This window comes from Staurois parvus, unplaced genomic scaffold (genome assembly GCF_062004578.1).
Source record: "Staurois parvus isolate SC_StPar_1 unplaced genomic scaffold, SC_StPar_1.0 ptg000155l, whole genome shotgun sequence".
NCBI lineage: Eukaryota > Metazoa > Chordata > Amphibia > Anura > Ranidae > Staurois > Staurois parvus.
In genome coordinates, this window is record NW_028317951.1 from 19,286,907 (window position 1) to 19,307,786 (window position 20,880).

Sequence of the window (20,880 nt, forward strand, 5' to 3'; positions counted from 1 at the left end):
CTCAAGTACTTCCAACAAGTGATGTTTTCTGAATTTCTTTTGATATACGCTGATTTGATTAATTTAATTGCTATTGCTTGATTATTGGCTTGACAATTAGAAGGATGTTTATTGAGGGAAACACCCATTTTAACCTGGGGGTAATTGAGGAATGGAGTTGAGAAATATTGAATTAGAAAAAAAAACTTTTGTAATGTAGCAGGTAACCTTTTTGCTTTAACTCTATTTACAATAACTTTGCTAAAGGAAACTTTCTTCACCGTTTACTTATATGCATGTTAGCGAAATCTTATAGATCAAAGGTATGAAGGTAAATGACCTATATCTTGGTCCTAGCCTTCCACTGACAGAAATGCTGGTACATGTAATGGGTGGAAGGAAAAGGTCAATCATTAGGAAATAAACTGAGGTGTATCTTCAGGCTTGCATACTGTTCAGTGCAGGCCAAGTAAATCAGCTGTTCCTTTTGAGGTATAGCCTGGAAGGGTCCAGCTGGAGCCAATTCTCACATTTCCAGCAGGTGAAGATCCTATCGCAGACCCAACATTTTTTCATAGGTGTCCACTGGGAAAAGCTTCTAAAAGCTTAAGGTTTTTTTTACCTTCATGCATTCTATGCAAGAAGGTAAAAAAACTTCAGATTGCAGCTGCCATCTCAGCGCCCCCCCAATACTTACCATGAGCCTGATCTTGATCTAGCAATGTGCACATTAGCAGCAGCTCTCCCGGGTCTCTCTCACCATCATTGGCTGACACAAAGTAGCAGGAGCCATTGGCTCCCACTGCTGTCAATCACAGTCATTGAGGAGGGAATGGGGGGTTCATAAACACACAGAGGTGGCTCAGGAGCAAGCACGCACTCAGCAGGGGGGAGCATCTGTTGGGGACCCAAGAAGAGAAGGATCGGGGCTGCTCTGTTCAAAAACATTGCACAGAGCAGGTAAGTATGACATGTTTGCTAAAAAATAAATCTGAACCTTTTAATATAACTTAATTTGGAAAGGGAGATTTGAAAGGTTGGATTAACCTGTTAGGCTAAACATTTAACTAAATCCTGAAGAGGTCTTGGTGCTGCAGTCACATCATTGTAGTTGTTAAGCAATAATTTAACAATGCTTGCCCTAATTATGTGGTCATTTAAGAGCACAAAGACTCATGTGAAATTGTGTAATAGTCCTCTCTTCCAGGAGAGATGCCTCCACATTTTGTGCACCCACATGGCTTCATACTTCTCTCATTGGCAGGCAGTAGGCTTCCATTTTGATGTGCTGGCAACTTCAGGACTTGGCTTCAGTTGCATCTCCTGGGTATATAATCAGTATTGTGACATACATTTCCTTATGACTGACTATACATACACATTATTATAGTTTGACATGATCATAGAGATTTGAATGTCATTTGCCGCTATGGGGCGACTATGAAACCATAAAGAAATTAACAATTCCTGGAAGTATGGAAAGCACTCATTATTTGACATTGTGGTTTTCCAATATGTTGTCAAATATGTTTGAATGAGGGCCAACTGTTCCATTTTCTATCTATGTGAAATGAGAAAATGGACTGAAGCCTTTACTTCATGTGCACAGCATCTGTGCTGCAAGTTAGGGAGTACACCATGCCCTGTACGGATGGATGCAAACACAGACAAATGTCTAACTGTCCACAATAAAACATCTGTCTGGCCATGGCCAGTATAAATTTTACAGAAATGATGACTGGACTCTCTGTAGTGTCGTTAGCAAGGCATTTATAGTTATGCCATGTTCACACAAAATCACCAGTTAAATGCAAAGTTATATACCAGCATGCAAACTTCTTGGTCATCATACCACACTTAGCCTTTTCAATGGCTAATATTAATGCTGGAAAAACTAGCTTTACCTTGCTGTGATATAAAGAAATAGAAAACATGGAATAGACATTAATCTTTGAAAATATAATGGTATTACAGTTTGCAGATATGAAACACTATCACTAGGCAATTGTCATTTGCTTTTCTAGTCCAAAAGCAAATTTCAGTACACAATATTTCTTACTAAGTAGTATGTTAACCTTTTATGTAGAATGAGGAAAAGTAGTTTGGTTGTTACAGTGCTGAAATAACAATAATAATAATAACAATTATTATTATGCGTCGTCATTAATATTATTTTATACTGTATATTTATAGGATGGCACCACATTATGTACTGCTTGCCTAACATGAAAAAAAAAGGATGGATGGATGGAAAAAAAAACACCCAAATAAACACTGTTGGTCCTGTGTGCTCTAAAGCTCTTTTCTGGACAGCATATAATGTAAAACCACAACTGCCAGCATGCATCCTAAGCAGAGGAAGATATCCACAGATATGACCGCAACTCATCCTTTTTTGTTGTGCTCATGTTGAGGGTTAGGCCCAAAAAAGTTTTAAATTTGGAAACCGTAATAGGTTTCCATGCAAATGGTCTGGCAAGGTTTGAATTTGGGTTTGCAGCTATATATTATAGAGCATATAAATTGCTTTTGCCCACATTCAAATTGTACAAATCTTCTGTGAAAAACAGCTCCAAAAAATCAAGGGGAGTATTTAAATTTGCTGTTTCTACCTGAATTCCGGGTTTGGCAGTGAATGGGGGGAGTACGGGTGCTGCAGAATCTGCCGGCTGCCAATCAGGATTTGCAAGCACATCTGTAAGGACACTAGGGGCTCTAAGGGCCTGTGTGCAAATTCTTGGTGGCTGCGGGGTACTACTTGTGCTCGCCACCACACCAGCTTGTAGTGCACTTATGGGACTTGTCACGTCACCAAGTGATACTGCAGTGCTAGTATAACAAAAGACGCGGATATACTAGGCCGCTGGTGCTCGCCAGTTCACCAAAAGGTAGTGCGGCACTAGTACTGGCACTTTGCTACATATGAGACAAGTCATGTGATCCTAGCACTTTAGCTTCATGGAGTCGGGTATGCCTGATCTTAACAGGGACCTCTTCTCCATTGTCCGAGATACCTGTCAGGGTGCCGCTGCTGTCTACAGGTTCGTATTCTTAGGCGGATTGTGTCACGGAGTATTCCCCTTCGCTCTTACCTGACATGCTCAGAATCCTGTAGGCCTCTTCACTAGTGTACCTTTGGTTGGACATTTTGGGCTCTAAATTTATAGGTACCTAGTGTTACTCATTGGAAAAAGAGCACCTGACTGTCAGGGACTGCTTGAACCACTACCAATAAAATTCACCTGCTAATGCTGGCATGGATCAGGCCTGATTCTGCGAGCACTGCGGTTCTGTGTGCAATGTATTACAGGTGACAGTGATCAGAAGTTATACTGACACTGAACTTCTTGTTAGGGGTGGGGGGCAGAGGGGCTAAATGCTAGTGCAGGCAGCGAATGGGGAAGATCCTGCTAACACTGCGTTTTTGGGGACACTAATACTAAGGGGGCACTGGTATAGTTTTGTTCGTGATAAATATATTGATTCGTACAAACACTATACTAGTAATGACGGTGATCAGCGACCTACAGCGTGAGTATGATAGTGTGTGGGCAATCTAACACTAGCTGACCCTAGCTGGAAGGGATGCTAACTGATCCTGACGCTATCTGATGTCGCTAGTGGCACTAATACAGTGATCAGTGAAAAACACTGTATACTGACACTGTACTAATGGTACTGGCAGGGTGGCAGGGGGCAATCAAAGGTTTAAATGTGGCAATCAAGGGGTTAAAATGTCTCTATCTACTGTGTGTGAATGCAGTGTGCGGCTTTTACTCATGTGTAATGTCTTTCTTCTCTCTCTGAAACAAAATGGTTCCAGGGAGAGAAGAACCAGCTAGATCCTGTGCCTGTATTTACAAATACAGACACAGCTCTGCATCTCCATTCGTTGTAGGAGATCGTCAGAGTCCTGACCAAAATCACTGACCGAGACTTGCTGACATACACCTCCTACAACAAATGACAGTGGGGGGGTATGGGCATGCACGCTTTAAACTGTAGCTACCGCCAGTCCGCAGTACATTGCGGGTGGGCGGGAAGCGGTTAAAAAGGAAACTTAATTTTTAATAACATTCAATTGCAATATGAGTTGAGTCACAATTGTAAAAGCTATATATTTTTTTATTTGCTCATTTTTTTCCCACGAAAGTGGAGTTACCCTTTAAGTTATCATCTATGATGTTTTCAATGTGAATGTAATGCATCTTATTTACTCTTCCAGTGTCAAAATGTCGATTTATCTTCTAGCCTCAAAATGTCAATTCAATTAATCTACAGTGCTAAGACATTTACTTTAGAATTACTGTAGATTATGCATTTACATTATTCCACCTATATTGGTTGCTATTCAGTAATTCTACTGTGTTCCTATTGATGAAATATTACCCTTAACCCTTGGTACGCCTGAAATAAGTTTGACTTTCAAGAAATTGTTATAGGAAATGGAGGAAAACGTCCCTTAAGCACAAGTGTGTCAATCAAACTGGCAATGCACTTATTGAAACAAAAGTGCTTACACATAGGTTTGTGTTAAATCTTGTCAGTTACAAGCCCTTGAGCGTTAGAGAGCTACAGCTAGGCCCTAAGCAATAAAGGTCACTTGTATCATCTTAATAGTAAATCACATTTTTGTTTATGAAATTTTTTTGTACATTATACTGGTGTGTCAGTGGGCCTGCTTCAAATGTATTTTCGAACATCAAGACAAAGCAATCCTTTATCAAAGAGTGCCTTTTATGTTTCTGCATTCTCTTTCAGTGCAACAATATCTACCAAACTTTCATCTGGTCTTTTACACTTCCCTCACTTGAAAATCATACATTTACTGTATGATACAGAAATATATAGGACATTTCTATTTACAGGACTGATTGTTATGCATTCTTTTGATCAAAACTGTCACCTGCAACTAATGAGGGCATCTGTCTGTGGTTGGTCACTTTGCATAAGTCAGCAGCTGTTTGTAACATGGAATATACTGCAGACTATTTGATGAACAAGAACTGTTTGAATTGACCTTACTCAATAAGCCCTGGTTCACACTGATGCGTTTTAAGTGCGAATTCTGCACCGCATCAGAATCACACCCCGTTCATGCGAACCACTGCAGGTGTGTATATTGTGAACAACAACCCGAAAGCGGTCCACAAAATGCATTGCGATGTGCAGAATCAGATTGTATGGGTGTGAATACCTATGCCATGCAATTCTAGTGCAGACCCAAAAAAGGGTCCTTCACGTTTTTGGTGCGGGTGCGGTGCGAATAGAGCCATACAAAATGTATGGCTCCGATCGCACCTCACACAGATCGAATGCGGTTCGGTTCCTGTGCGAATCATATGCGCTATACCACACATATGTGAACCCAGGCACAACCGCAGACTGTAAAAATGATAAGGTTTACTAAACAGTCACTGTTCACTATACATTTTAGCTTTTGTGTTGCATTGTAGCAGAAACTGCATCTTTAAAAAAGTCCCACAATGGGTATAAAAGAAAAAAGCCACTCTGACCTGCAATACTCACCTAATCTTTAGCATTGTTCCCTACAATAATTCTCTTCTACCACCAGTTGTCCTCGGTCTTCTGGGTTGAATGAAGGCGAGTGTTATTTAACCCAGGAGACTGAGATCAGGGTTCAGCTGAGTTCGGTCTGAACCTGGTCCAAACACAGTTCAGCAGAACCTGTGGTAAGCTGTCCCATGATTGCATCCCCACTGGCCTAAACAGCAATGCCTAGGGCACTACCCATGCTGCAGCTAAATATAAACAAAGGGGCAGGGATACTCATGATGTCATTGACCTAATATGGCCATATGGCCCAATTAGATCAATGGCATTGGCAGGAGACTTGCATTTAAAGTGGCACTTTTGGTAGGATTGATGTTTCCTAATAACAAGAAGAGTGAAGTTGACAATCTTCGCTCAAAACTAATTGTAAATATTTATTTATTTATAATCCAATCATGTGAAAACCAAATTCCTGTTGACTTTGAATACCCAATCATATGTAAAGTATCTTTATGTGATTGCATAACTAAAAATAAATGAAGTTAAAATATTTACATTTTGTGTGAACATTCTCAATAAGTAAATCAGCCCAAGTGTCTCTTTAGGGAGAAAAATATATAGCCTAAGTGTTGGATGCTGAAGATTTTAGAGGCATGTGTAACTCTGAAATAAGTTTCCACGCAATGGAGGCAATAATACAAAGTATCCATAGCAAATAAAGCAGATGTACTCTTCAAGATGAATCTTTACTGGCTACATATAAAATTACACAGCATACATACCTCCAATGCGTTTCAGCTAATACAGCCTTCCGTGTGGCAGGATGCTATGGGAAAGGCTGTATAAGCCAAAATGCATTAGCAGTATGTATTTATGTATGTATGTATGTATGTATGTATGTATGTATGCTGTGTCATTTTTTATGTAGCCAATAAAGATTCATCTTTCAGAGTACACCTAGTAGTCGGTTTAATTTGCTATGGATTATCTGTATCGAGGACTGAACATCCCAGTCAGAGCAACACCTTCCAGCTGTTGAATTTGGAGTATAGCAGCTGGGGTAAGGTTTTGTTTTCACTAGTGATTCAAAGTATGTATTTATCCAGACACTGTGATTAGAATGAATCCATTCTAATCACAGCGTCTAAAAAAAGCTGGAAATCCCATATTTATAATTACCTTGCCTGTTTGGTATATATCCTTCTTTTACTGTCTATAGATTTTTTATTCACAGGATCTAAAAACTTGAATATTTGCTTTTACTCTGTTTTCCTTACAGTTAAACATTTTGGAAAGTGTAAACAGTATAATTTAGCATTTTTAGGGAACACCAAAACACATGACATATACAGACAGGATAATAACATATGTGTATTGCTATACATACACTGTAGACCATGATCTTCCAGTTTGTTCTTCTAATGTAGATAAAGTATTGATGATCCTAGATTTCATAAAATAATTTATTAAAATAAAATATATTGTTATTTCCTGGGAACTAGGTAAAACTGTTCTTTTTTCTTTGGTATTGTGTTTGTACTTTTTATACTAAGTATAATAAGTGCTCTGTGAGCCACCAAAGTTGTTGTAATAATCGTTCACCCTTAACTGGTAATTTCCTCATGAACACTCACATGTTCAACATTTATGAGAGAGGATTAAAGCTAACAAGCCTTAAATGTTATCTGATATTTTATTATTTTCCATGTACATTGAAATGCCATTTCAAACTAATAAAGGAATATGCAAATTTTAATGTTGAGGGTAAAGTTTAATTAACTTCTAAATCTCAGAGGAAACTCCTTATTTACTTGTGCTAGCACATGTTGTACAGATCATAGATTACTTTGCAATTTAAATACACATACATTGTTCCTTGTAGGTGCTTTATCCTTTTCTACTCTGCACAGAAAACACTGGTTAAAATGCAGGTGATTGTACTGATGTGTTCCTGTTATTTCTTCAAATTACTAACTCTGTAGCTTTAAAAAAACCAAAATTAAATTATAAAAGATAGTATGATTAAAAGGGGGACTCCACTAACCATGGTTGGGCTATTGGGAAATGGATGAGTGTAGTGTGTTAGCAAGGTTAATTCCAGTGCCTCCATTCTTCTGATCTACTAGATCTTCTGCAAATACATTGGGGTTCCATGAGCATTAAAGGCATAGTTCACCTTTTATAAAAAAAAAACAACCATGCAGATAAGAATGTTTGTGGATAAAAACAAGCTGTGCAGCTTTGAACAAAATTGAATAATGCCCTTGCTATAAGTGTAGGCCAGTTACATACCTCATGAAGCTTGACTGAAAAACTCCAAGATGTTGCTAAGGACATTGGCTAAATGAGGCCCAGCTTTTACTGTTCACCTTCACCATCACAGGAGTGATCTCTTTCTCTGACTCAAACCCTCTCACATGCACTTTCTCTCTCTGATGCAGTAGCTCTGAGCTTAGTGTTTGAAAACTCACTCTTGTGATGGTGATTTTGAACATTAACAGTTGGGCTTGTCTTAGCAAAGTCCTTATCAACATCCTGGGAGTTTTCCAGTCAGGCTACAAGAGGTACGTAAATGGTGCATACCTATATCAATGGCATTATTCGACTTTAGTCAAAGCTGCACAGTTTGTTTTTACCTGCATATGCAGTTTTTTAGTAAAGGCGGACTAACTCTGTAAGCTTAGATTTGTGTGCCCTGGTTACTGGACCTATAAGAGTCTTTGAAAATACTCTAAACCAAGAAATTACAAACAATGTATGGTACAGGCAATCAGTTAAGAACTTTTTAATTTTGTGAGCAGAGTGGAACTGTGCACATAAATTACCCGCTATTATATTGGATATCAAATATCACAGATAAGTTGTCCAGTAGTTACTATTGTTTCCTATCTGCAGTTGATTATGATTGCCTGTAACAATTGGTCTTTGCTGTTAGGACAGATGGGAAATGCAGGTTTGTAGACTTGAATGCTTCCTTCATGGCCTGCCTAAACTCAGTATTTAAAAGTAGGTTTTAGTTGAATTTACCATGTTACACTTGACTACAGTTCCTGGAGAGTTGCAATAGTATGACCCTATTTTTTTATTCACAATATAAACTGTATTAAGAGATATGTGAAAAGGCATGCAAATGATAAATTTACAGTTAGTAAAACATCATAGCATCTGTAAAATTCACAGGTCAACCAACAATGAATACTGCCAAATCAAAACTCAACATTACCAGTTGAAATAATAATGGCTAACCAACTATAGACCAGCTCAAGATCTATATACCATCTATCATCTTATTCTCAAAAAGCAAAGTCATAGTTCTCAACTCAAATAACTTTAAAAGAGATTTTTTTCAACAAGTGAAAGACAGAAATTAAAAGAAGGACATTGAACAGAAAGAGAGTATGCCAATACTTTGAATTATTTGAATAAGACTCAAAAAGCACAAGATGAAATATTTTAGGTAAAAAATTATGAATAATGACTGATGATATCAATCATATAGTGATGGAGTTTAGTTTTGTAAAAGTGATCTTTTTAAGTGAAAATGTTAATGTTTTACTTTACGCCTATGGTAAAATAAAACTCTTTCCATTAATTTTGGGTACAGGGGGTTTAGTTGACATGATTTTTGGTTTGTTCATACTCTTCCTTTGTCTGTCTGTCTGTTGTTGTAAACCCTTTTTAACCTTCACCCTGGCTCTATAGGATTATATAATATTATATTATACTAAATTGTATTATTTATGTAGTGCCATTGTACTATTCAGTGGTGCACAAAGTAAACAGCTTTATTATATTATAAATGTTATATACAGCTTAAAAGGTAATGCTCTTTCCACAGTTATATAAACTCATGTGCAAATAAAAACTTAAAGACACTTTGGGGTTTATTTACTAAACCTGGTTGACTCAGAATCTTGGGCACCTGTGCATGGTAGCCAATCAGCTTCTAACCTCAGCATGTTCAGTTAAGCTTCAGCAATAAAACCTGGAAGCTGATTGGTTTTTATGCAGAAGTGGACAAGAGTCTGAGTCAACCAGGTTTAGTAAATAAACCCCTTTTTGTCAGAAGTCAGTTAACTTAGCAGCATGTTTTCAGGTCCTGAAAAGAAACAAGAGTATTCAGAAGAATCTAAAGGAGTCATAGGAGAACTCAAACTAAATGCAGTGCTGCAGAGTGCCAATTGCCCTTTTGTTGAGGCAAAAGGTAATTTGTGTAGGACACTAGCACTGTAGTAGTGGATCCTATCATTGGTGTGTTTACTTGCACAGATAAAACACAATAGAGTTCTAATTTACAATACAACATTGTTCAGTTTTACAGTACAGTGTTAATAAAACTGCCTTAAAAACTGTATAGAGATAACCGGAAGGCGATAAGTCATTGCTCATTACTCTAAAACCAAGAAATAGCAGGAGCAACTGCAAGAAAGTATGTTTCACATTTGTATCCGTCATAACCTTTCTTACAAAATTTGTAAAGTACCAGGCATCCCAAAATGTATATTTAATCTTTTTCTAGATCCTGAAAAGTTAAATACTTGACATGTCTTTGAGGACTTTCTAGATACATTCTTTGCATTTGAGTTACTGGGCCTGCACCTCCGCTATAGCCAGTATGAGGAATGTTTACTCTCACTGTTGGATTTTCCTTTTTTTGTATTAAAAGAAATACAACAGGAGGAGCTGCAATACAACAAGGTGGGAAGAAACACCAAAAACTCTCAAGAGCTGGAAATTGTGACAGGAAGATCTCAATGTTGGAGTATCTAAAACATAAGATGCCAGCTTTACCTATACCTAAAATATCAGTTTGCGGGTGGATTTACCCTTAAGCAGTATTGTTTGTGTCAGACTGATTTAAATAAATGTGACAATATACAGTTTGTTGTTGAATATTAACTGAACAGCTTATTGTAGAACAAGTAGCGTATTTAAAATTAAATGTAATGAAGTTAGTTTCATAGCTCTGGCCATGGTAGGTGTGGGTTTATTAGATGGCATTAGGAGGTAAAGATGAGTTGTTTGTTATCAGCATAGATAAATAGGATATTATAAAGAATGTACCAGTTCTGTAACTGCTCAACCCATCATTTCTATGTGCTTAATTGCGGCTGTTTAATCTTTTGTGGCAGCCTATTCAAAATAAAGCAATACAAAGTATTTTCTTCTTGTCTGTAGATGTCAAAGGTGTTCATTCCGTACAAGGAAATAATTGGTATAATAAATGAATTTATCATCAAGCTACATTATCACAGTCAGAAATAATGTTAAACGTTTATTATGGTCTTTTATAAAATACAGTAAAATAGCTACTTCCTGTAATAGCCATTAAAAGTCCTCTGTGTTAATGAAATATAAATATTTGTGAAGAAAAAAGTTAGTTTGCATGACATAGCTATCACAAATGAATATTTAGGATCTTCCGTTTTGCATTTGGGAAATAGCATCAATTGGGCTGATTGTGCTTTTATGGCCTAAATAAACGTGAAAAAGGATTCAAAAAGCCAGTAGCATGAATACTTAACCAGTAATAAGGTACTAGGTGTGTTATTTTTTTTGCATTATGGAGACATGCAATATGGGTGCCAAGCCATGAGTATCATAAATGTTTAATAAAGGCAGTATGACTTGGGATAAAATTGCCTAGGTTGGATATAGTAAGCACAATTAATCCAGCTATAATTTTTCTAGAGTTAGTAAAGCTGAACTAATGGGAGGATACTCACCTTCCCAAAGCTCCCTCACCAGCACTTCTCCTGTGTGCTGGGTTCTGGCCATCTTCATTATCCGGCGTGGGGTGATGTCATTTCTGTGCATGCGCAGTAGCATGCGTCCTGGCACACAGGATCAGCCAGCCACTGTAAGCCAAACTGTGCAATCACAGCTCAGTTCACCATCTGGGGTTCACTGTGAGCATGCAGGAAGGTATGTTGTATTGCAGAAGAGACTTTGCTTGTCTCTTCTGCAATAAAATGCCTACCTGCTAAAAGTTTATCATAGAGCAATTTTAGTTCTACTTTAAGCTGATTATTATTAATTACAGGTATTTACAGTATATAGTTCTGGCAAATTACACAGCACTTTACAATTTAAACATTATAATCAGTCTCTCTCTCAATGAGCTTACAGTCTAAGGTCTCTATCTGACATGCATACATACATGTACACATATGCTACAACCAATTTGTACAGTAAGTTAATCTACCAGCATGTTTTTGGCGTGTGGGAGAAACTAGAGTACCTGAAGAAAATCCACAAAAGCACAAAGGAGAACATACAAACTTCATGCAGATAGTATCCTGACCAAGATTAAGACTGGGAACCACGATGCTGTAAGACAGAAGTGCTAACCACTAGGTCACTGTGCTGATGAAAAATTAAATGGAAGTTAAGTCCATTTTTGAACTTGTACCTACCTGTAGCCTATATTAAGGCTTACCTGTAGGTACAGTGAATATCTCGCTTGCATTGTTTAGGAGATATTCATATACCATGCAACTGGTGCTGTCACCAGTGCTTGCGCTCTGAAGGGGTGGCATACCATTCAGGACCTTCAGTGCTCCATGCCAGAGCTGAGGACTCCCATGCACATGTGCAGGAGTGATGTCATTGTGGCCCATTCATCCCGGAAGGAAGACAGGGTGAAGATGTCCTAAACCTGCAGGGCAGGGGGGGAGCATTGCTTTTTTTTCTGGCAATTAACTAACAGTTTAACATGTGATTGTTTCTTATGGTCAAGATTCCTAATTTTTCCCCGATGGTGTTGATTTACTGAAGGTGTAAGGACTGTCATTTAGCAAAATAAATGTTCACTGACCTTACTTTGAATGTGAATATTCACTTACTAAATAAGCTGAAGATGTGCTCAATTAAGTCAGTAAGTCATGTGCTACAAAAAAGGGTTCTGATTGAATTGATTGTGTGGACAAAATTAACACAGGTTCATGTTATTTACTGAGATTAAAGTGGAACTTTACCCATAACAACTTGATAAAAAAATAATGTTCTTTAGCAAGGAACATACATTCCATGTTAATAATTGTGCTACCAAAATTACAGTGTGCTGTAATTTGCTCCCAACATTGTCTCTGTAAATCTTTAGGTTGTCAGCAGATCGATCTCTACATTGGCAGTGCCAAAAAATAGAGGGCAAGTGAGCATGTGCAGAGCAGGATTTTAAACAGTATAGGCACTTATTCTTAATGTTTTATACAGCTATACCTGTAAAATGGGCCAGCCTGAAGTGATCTGAAGTGATCTAGTGGGCCTTCATTTTCTGATTAAGTTCCACTTTAACTTTGCAAAGTGAACATGCATTTTGAACAGTGAACAGCTTTGCCATGCCATGTTTTTTAATTTAAAAAATGTGTTTCAAAATGGAAATATATAGATAAGTTATTATAGATAAGCCCAACACTTCGGAGATACTGCTCCAAATTAGGTAACTGATTACCAAATTACCTGTGTGCCATTATCTGTAAGGACCATGATTATGTTTTTCATGGTATCCAGTTATAAAGAAAAGCAAGTGATATATTCATCTGCTTTGCTATCACCTTGATACCCATGAAACCTAGTCATGTAGCATGGAAAATAACACCTTTCCATCTAAAGTTTCCATAATATAAAATAAAAAAGCCGTGTAAAGATCATACATAACACTGTGACTGCTGTGATAGGTGAGAAGCTGATACTGGCGTCTCTGAGGAACTTTAGAAGGTGGAGAATGACTCTTTCAAAACTGAACTGAGAAGTTAGTTTTGGTTGTACGGGACCTTTAATGCTAGATCCCCTCACTCTGGATTTCCCAGCTCTGTCAAGCTGCTAAAGCCTCTGTAGAAATGTCTATTTTCCCATTTGGATACTGAACTTTGTTTTTTTAATGGAAAATGCAGAAAAGGAGGAACACTTTAGGGTGGGCAGCACAAATTCTCAACCCATTAAGCAGAGTCAGAGCAAAACTGTGGTAGAAGGATTTTTCCAGTACAATCCTTAAATGATATAAAAAAAATCTATCAGGTAACTTAATCTGCCAAGCCCATCCTATAAAATAAGTATTTTTTTAGGACAGATTGTCTATTTAACAGGAAAATGTTCATCCAAAACTTCTGAATTGCAGTAATACCTTTGTTGAGTGCAAGCAAATGGATCAGGTAGTGTTTAAGGATTGATTTCATTTTATTTCTATAGTAAATTATGTTACCTTTGCTAGTACAGAAAACATTGATTTTAAACAATTTGCAACAAGCTAAATAATGCATGATTATTGTCACAGCTAGGACAGCAGAAATATATTTGAAAATGCCAGTAGGGATATGTTCCCAAGTGCTTACTTTTGGTACATGCACTGTGCAAGGGTTTGTCTATGATATATTTATAGTAGGAAGTAGCCTTTGGTGCTTTTTTATATATGGTGGTCTAATCATATTTCTCTCTATTTCTTTTTCAGTGACATACAGTGAAAAAAAAGATTTAATGTCAAAACACTTGCAATACCTATACAAATTTCTATAAATAATTAAACTCTCAATTTTTAGAACAAACATTTCAAACTTCAGTGCTACAATGTAGCCTGTGATGTTAACCTTGTGGTTGGATGGAATATTAATGTTTACACATTGTTTGATTTAACAGAAAAAAAATTAACTTCTTTTAGATAACATTTATTTGCTCTAGGCAAAACTCCAAGCCTAGACCTCAGTTCTAGTCTAAGATGGAGTCTTTTAGAGACATACTTTGAAAGTGCTCAGTGATATATTACACTTCTATTGTCCCCAGGAATTTTAACATTTTTTAAAAAATACATCATCTTGACAGTTAGAAAGTATATTTACAGAGTGTTGCCAGTGTTTCCTTGTGGACTATGTTCTGACGCAATGCATGCATCTTGATAAAAAGCTGTTGACATTCACCTTTGTATTTCCCACTTGCTTTGCAGTGCTATTTTTTAATGCATGGTTCTGTTTTATTTACTCTTGCAGCTACTGAGCATATGTGTTGTTAATATTCTGTGCATGCCAGATGTTTCACACATCTTCATCATGCTTCTGTTTCATCATGTGTGGACGTGAAATTTTTATGTGTTCAGCTGTTCAGTAAATTTCATGTCACTAATACAGTTTGAGTTATACTGATTAAGTATAACAGATAACAGACACTAATGTACTTATATGCTTCCCACCAAATATTTTTCAGTTTTTACAATATAGAATATTATTTTAAAGAACATATTTGTATGTTGGTCAACTATTTTGGTAAATCTTCTAATTTTAAAACAGTTTTTGCTTTTCGGAATAAGTAGATTTTGATTCAGACCCCTCTGTGTAGCAAGACAGAGTTACCCATGCTGTCTGCATCACCTTTTTTCCATTGGCCTGGATCAGTAATGGTCATATTTTATCTAAAACAACACAGGAGGCATGATCTAATATTGCGGTACACCCATATTGTGAGCACTAGTATGGGCGCACTGATTCTGCAATGCTAGAGTGAGAAGCATTGCAGCATTACTCTCCTATGTTGCTCCATGGCTTGGTCTGAATTAGGGGTCTTTCTCTTGTTTCAGGTGGAATGCCATTTATTTCTTTTGTTGTTAAATAATTGTTTTTGTTTTATTACATCAACCTTTTAGGGGTTACTGATACGTTCTCTCAGAAAAAGATTTTATTTTGACACCCCCATAGATAGATAGATACTGTTAACAGACCCAGATTTAGCAGAAATCACAATATTTTGTTGGAGTCATGTTTTCTTTTAAAAATTAAATGACTGAAAACATATCAAACATATGCAATATTTTAGTGTTTGACAGTTTTGAAAGCATACTGTATATGCTTTTTTTTTTCTTTTTTTTTTTCCTTTTTTTCTTGCATTTTGCAATATATTGGGGATGTGTGGTATTTTGCTGTTCTTCTTTTTTTTTAGTGTGCTATATTCTTGAACTGTTTTGCTCCATGTTTCCATTCTCAATCCTAGGTCCCCTTACAAAGAAACAGACAGATGATTTAGGTGATAATGAAGGTGCTGAAGATGAAGGTATTTTTTTTGCCACCAAACCAATTTGCATGACAAGGAACCCCTGAAAATATATCTCCTTTACTTTTTCTTGACTTCTTGTATCTATTTTGAAGAGTTTTTTCTTTTTATCCCATTTTTGATTGATGTGTTTTGTCTTCTTGCTTGTTTTATATTTTTTTCTACATTTTTTTCTTGATTTGAATGTTGTTGCGTTTTCATTTTTATGCAAACAGTAAGTGTATACACCAAAGCTCTTCTTGTTTTCTTGACAAGAATTTTTGATAACTTACATCCCACTTCTTGAATATATTTTGTGAAATCTTTCAACTAACACTGTTTTAAGTCTCCCAACATACCCTTTTTTGCATGTTTTCTAACATTCCCTGAATATTAAATCTTGCTAGTGACAATATACAGTGTCTATATTATTTTCAAACAGCTGGCAATAACTTTTATGATATTTAATTATCTAAAGGTTTGATGTTTCTTAAGATGTAGACATTTGTTTTATCTTTTAAAAAATAATTTATCAACACATTAGATCAAGAAGCATCATATGTGTATGTTCTCCATTTAAAAGTGAGTGTATATACTGTATGTATATTTTAACCTAAATATAGCAGTATAGTTCACTGACATACATAAACATATTACATTTTTTATCCAGTATGCCTTGAGATTTAACCTTTTAATGTTAAAATTTAATGTAATAAACATTTTAAGAGCATTTTCCTAAACTTAACTAGTTGCAGAACTTCAAAAAAAGGTTTTCAAATTTTACTACTTAGGTTCTCATGCTATTGGGTGTGTTTAACATGGTCTCAATTAAAAAAGTTAATGAGATTTCAACTTTCAACATCTAAAACTTGTCAGGACAGTAATACATAAATTCTTATTTTTGTTTGCTACATTTTACACATTTGCCTTATTAAATCAAAGGCTGTCCTCTGTGTATTCTCCAAAGTGTGCAGTAATATAGCATGAAACAACTTCTACACTTTGCCTGGAGTTTCTGATAAAAAAGGCTGTCAACTGCCGCTCTCTTTCCTTGTGCAGGAAGACTGGTTTTGTACCAGTCTTCTGTAGTTTTCTGTTGACATTCTGTAACGAGTTGTGTACTGATTGGACCTGTTGGGTCTTTACCAATAACTCTGTCCTTTGCACAGGCTATGTACAGCACAGTAGCCACTCGAAGCTGGATTGACTTGAAGTAGCCCCACCGAGAGGCTGGTGTCCTTACATTGATTTTAGAACAATGAAAATTAAAGGAGATGGACACCACATCAACCAGTCCAGTGAACAAAATGGTGTTGGTTTCTTTGACCAAGCCCCATTGGGCAGGGTGAAATGTATCAGGGGGCGGGGCTGGAGAGGTGTCTGTGGCCAACACCATTACCTTCACTGGACTGGTTGATGCGGTGTCTATCTCCTTCAATCTTCACAGTAATGACAATGTCATTCCTCTTTTTACAAGCCAATATTTGGATTTTCAAAGGCATTTGGTGTACACAAAGTGGCTGTATGACCTTTGCTAATGAGGAAAATAATTTAAACAAAGATTTTTACTCCCAGAATTCAGCTTTCAAGAATTTTCTGTCCACATTCTCTACTGTTTTATACTAGTATTTTTAGTAAACTATTTTTAGTTTTTAAGAAGGTAAGCTAGTTTTAACAGTTCTAGTTTAAATAACATGGTCAGGCTTTATTCAGACTAGCGTTAGGCTGTGATTACTTCTGTGCACCATTCAGTCAGTAATTAATAAAATGTAACTGGGTAACACAGCTGGAAAATTACATAGCACAGGGCCTGAACCTTGTCATCTGAACAAATAAATAACTTTGTTTTCCCATATTTAGCATTAAAAATAGAATGAAAGGCACTACGTAACAAAACTATAAACTTTGATTTTATTCTGTGAAAGTCAGCCCAAATGTAGGTTAACACCTTTGATGTAATGTTAATATAAATAAAAAAATATAAAGTCTGACAAAGCTGTACAACAGCAATTTTGCAATTAAATGGGACCCGCAATCAGTCTAACAGACTTGTCTAGTAGAACCAATTTGCATGAATAGAAAATTCCCCTTTGACATCTCCTTTTGAGTATGAAAAAAGACCTATATAATTAGGTGGAAGAATATTATTTAATCAGGGAATTATATGAACAAGGGTTAGGTAATTTACTGTCTTTGTTTTTCTTGTCCCATGTTGGCCTTAAAAATGTAATTTCATAGCTCCACCTGTAAAAATTTCTAAGATAGGAGATGACTATTAACAATCAATTTAATATTCTTGAAAAATGTACAGGTAGAAAATACCAGCTTGTCAACCATTAATGCTGTGGGGGAGATTTTCTAAAACTGGAGCACTCAGAATCTGGTGCAGCTGTGCATAGTAGCCAACCCCCTCCTAACTTCAGCTTGTTCAATTATTATTATTATTATTATACAGGATTTATATAGTGCCAACAGTTTGCTCAGCGCTTTACAATATAAAGGGAGACAATACAGCAATGATACAGTTCAGTACAAGAGGGTTAGGAGGGCCCTGCTACTTGGCGCTTACAATCTAAAAGGGAGGGGCTGGTGGCACAAAAGGTAATAACTGTGGGGGATGAACTGATAGGAGGAACAGAAGATTTCATTATTAGCTGAAGGTGGGATAGGCTTCCCTGAAGAGAAATGGGGTAGAGAGTTCCAGAGGATGGGGGAGGCTCTCAAGAAGTCCTGGGGATGAGCATGGGAGGAGGAGACAAGGGAGCTAGAGAGCAGGAGGACGTGGAAGGAACAGAGGGGACAGTTTTGGTGATATTTGGAGACAAATTTGGTGATGTAATTTGGGGCAGAGTTATAAATAGCTTTATATGTTATTGTTAATGTTTAGAATTGTATTCATTGGACAATGGGAAGCCAGTGGAGGGATTGGCAGAGAGGGATGGCAGATATGAAACGGTTAGTAAAGTGGATGAGTCTGGCAGCAGCATTCATGATAGACTAAAGAGGGGATGGCCTGTGATTAGGTAGCCCAATGAGGAGGGAGTTACAATAGTCAAGGCGAGAGATAACAAAAGAGTGAATAAGTTGCTTAGTGGTTTCAGAGGTTAAGAACGGGCATATCTTGGAGATGTTGCGGAGGTGAAGTCTACAAGATTTGGACAGTGTTTGGATTTGCGGCTCAAAGGACAGATGGGAGTTTAGGATTACACCTAGTACCCTGGCATGAGGGGAGGGACTGATGGTTGTATTGTTGATCTTGATGGAGAAGTCAGAGGAGGGAGCAGGAGCTGGTGGGAATAGTATGAGCTCTGTTTTGGAAAGATTTAATTTGAGGAAGTGGAGTGACATCCATGCTGATATGTACTTAGTAGGTTAGTAAAGAGAGAGGAGACTGAAGGGGTGAGTAGAGAAGTAGAAAGATAGATTTGTTTGTCATCAGCATACAGATGGTACTTAAAGCCATGGGAGTTTATCAAGTGACCAAGAGAGGAGGTGTAGATGGAGAAGAGAAGGGGTCCAAGGACAGAACCTTGAAGTACCCCTACAGAAAGAAGAAGTGGAGAGGAGGATACAGAGTTATAGGTAATGCTGAAGGAGCGTTTTGATAGGTAGGAGGAGAACCAGCAGAGAGTAGAGTCTTAGAGGCCAAGAGAGTGGAGTTTTTTGAGGAGGGGATGGTCAACAGTATCAAAAGCTGCAGAGAGGTCAAGTAGTAAGAGTATGGAGTAGTGGCAATTTGTTTTAGTTAGTAAATCATTAGTGAGTTTTAGTAGGGCAGTTTCAGTGGAGTGTAGTGAGCAAAAGCCAGACTGTAAAGGGTCAAGAAGGTTGTTGTCAGTGAGGTAGGAGCTCAGGTGATTGTAGACTAAGTGTTCTAAAGGTTTAGAGGTAAACGGGAGCAGGGAGATGGGTCTTAAGTTGTTCAGGTTGGTGAGGTCCAGGGAGGGTTAAAGTATGGGAGTCATCTATGCATACTTTAGAGGGGTGGGTAAGACACCATTAGAGAGGGAGAGATTGAAGATGTGAGTGAGGGAGCATAGGATGGAAGAAGAGGGTGACCATAGTAGTTGAGAGGGGACAGGATCCAGGGGCATGTGGTGACACGGCTTCTGAGAAAACGTTTGTGACCTCTTCAGTAGTAGCAAGGACAAAAGAGGAAAGTGTTGAGGGAGATTTAGCATAAGGTATGCTAAGTTGGATAGATGTCTGTGTAGTGGAGAAGCCCCTACGAATTGCATCAATCTTTTTTTTTAAAATGATTGGCAATCTTGTAAGGAGTGAGTGAGTTACTGGGTGGAGATGGAGGTGGAGAAAGTAGAGAGTTAAAAGTAGAGAAGAGATGATGAGGACTGGATGACAAGTTATTAATAAGAGTGACAAAGTAGGCTTGTTTGGCAGCATAGAGGGAGGAATTGTATATTAAAAAAGCAGATTTATTTAGAGTGAATGCTTGCTGAGATTTGGTTTTACGTCACAGTCGCTCCAGTGCACGACTATGTTGCTTAAGATTTTTGGTGTTGTCAGTCTGCCATGGTTGTAATGGTCGGGGCCTGATACTTCGTGTAGTTAGAGGAGCAAGTGAGTCTAGTGGATGAAAGTGAACTGTTGTAGACAGCAGTGGCCAGGTCAGGGCAGGACAGGGGAGAGATTCTGTCATAGAAGTGGTCAGTTGCAGAGTGGAAAAGAGAAGGGTTTAAGTTGTGAAGGTTTCTGCGGGTAATTGCTGCTTGGTGGGATAAGTGTTTGAAGACAAGGACACTGTAAAGGTGATAAGATTGTGATCAGAGAGAGGAAATAGGGTGTTTTTGAGGTTGTAGGGAGTGCAACGGTGGGGGAAACCAAGGTCTAATGTATTCCCATCAGAGTTAGTGAAGGACTGTATCCATTGTGTTAAGGCAAAAGATGAGGTTAGGTTGAAGAGTTGGGATATAGCTGGGTTGTTCACATTAATGGGGATGTTAAAATATCCAAGCAGAGAAGTCATCAAGAAAGCATGACACCGTTCCAGGAGGCTTGTAGATCACTGCAACCCTCAGAGAAATGGGAGAAAACAACCGAATGCAGTGAGTCTTGAAAGAAGAAAAGGATAGAAAGGGAGAGTTAGGGAGGACTTGAAAGGTGCTCAGTGGGGATAGAAGCAAACCAACTTCACCTCCTTTAGGACCACTGGGTCTGGGTGAGTGGGTCTAGAGAAGGCCTCCATAGGAAAGTACAGCGGGAGAAGCAGAATCTGATGCTTGAAGCCAGGTTTCTGTAATTGCTAGTAGGTTAAGGGAGTGGGAGACAAAAAGGTTATGGACAGATGTGAGCTTATTACAGACAGAGCTGGCATTCCAGAGTGCACATGAAAAAGGGATAGTGGTTTTTAGGAGC

General features: G+C 37.7%; 1 protein-coding gene across 5 annotated transcripts in view; it reads left to right on the forward strand.

Annotated features, from left to right (window-relative positions):
• NLGN1 (neuroligin 1) overlaps window positions 1-20,880 on the forward strand; it is an 869,488-nt gene that overhangs the window by 513,145 nt on the left and 335,463 nt on the right. For 4 of the 5 annotated variants that reach the window (XM_089675527.1, XM_089675526.1, XM_089675529.1 and 1 more), the window contains one exon: window positions 15,469-15,528. The exons of the other annotated variant lie outside the window; for it this stretch is intronic. In XM_089675527.1, the coding sequence (XP_089531653.1) occupies window positions 15,469-15,528 (60 nt within the window). The remainder of the gene's footprint in view (window positions 1-15,468; window positions 15,529-20,880) is intronic. 5 annotated transcript variants of the gene reach the window in all.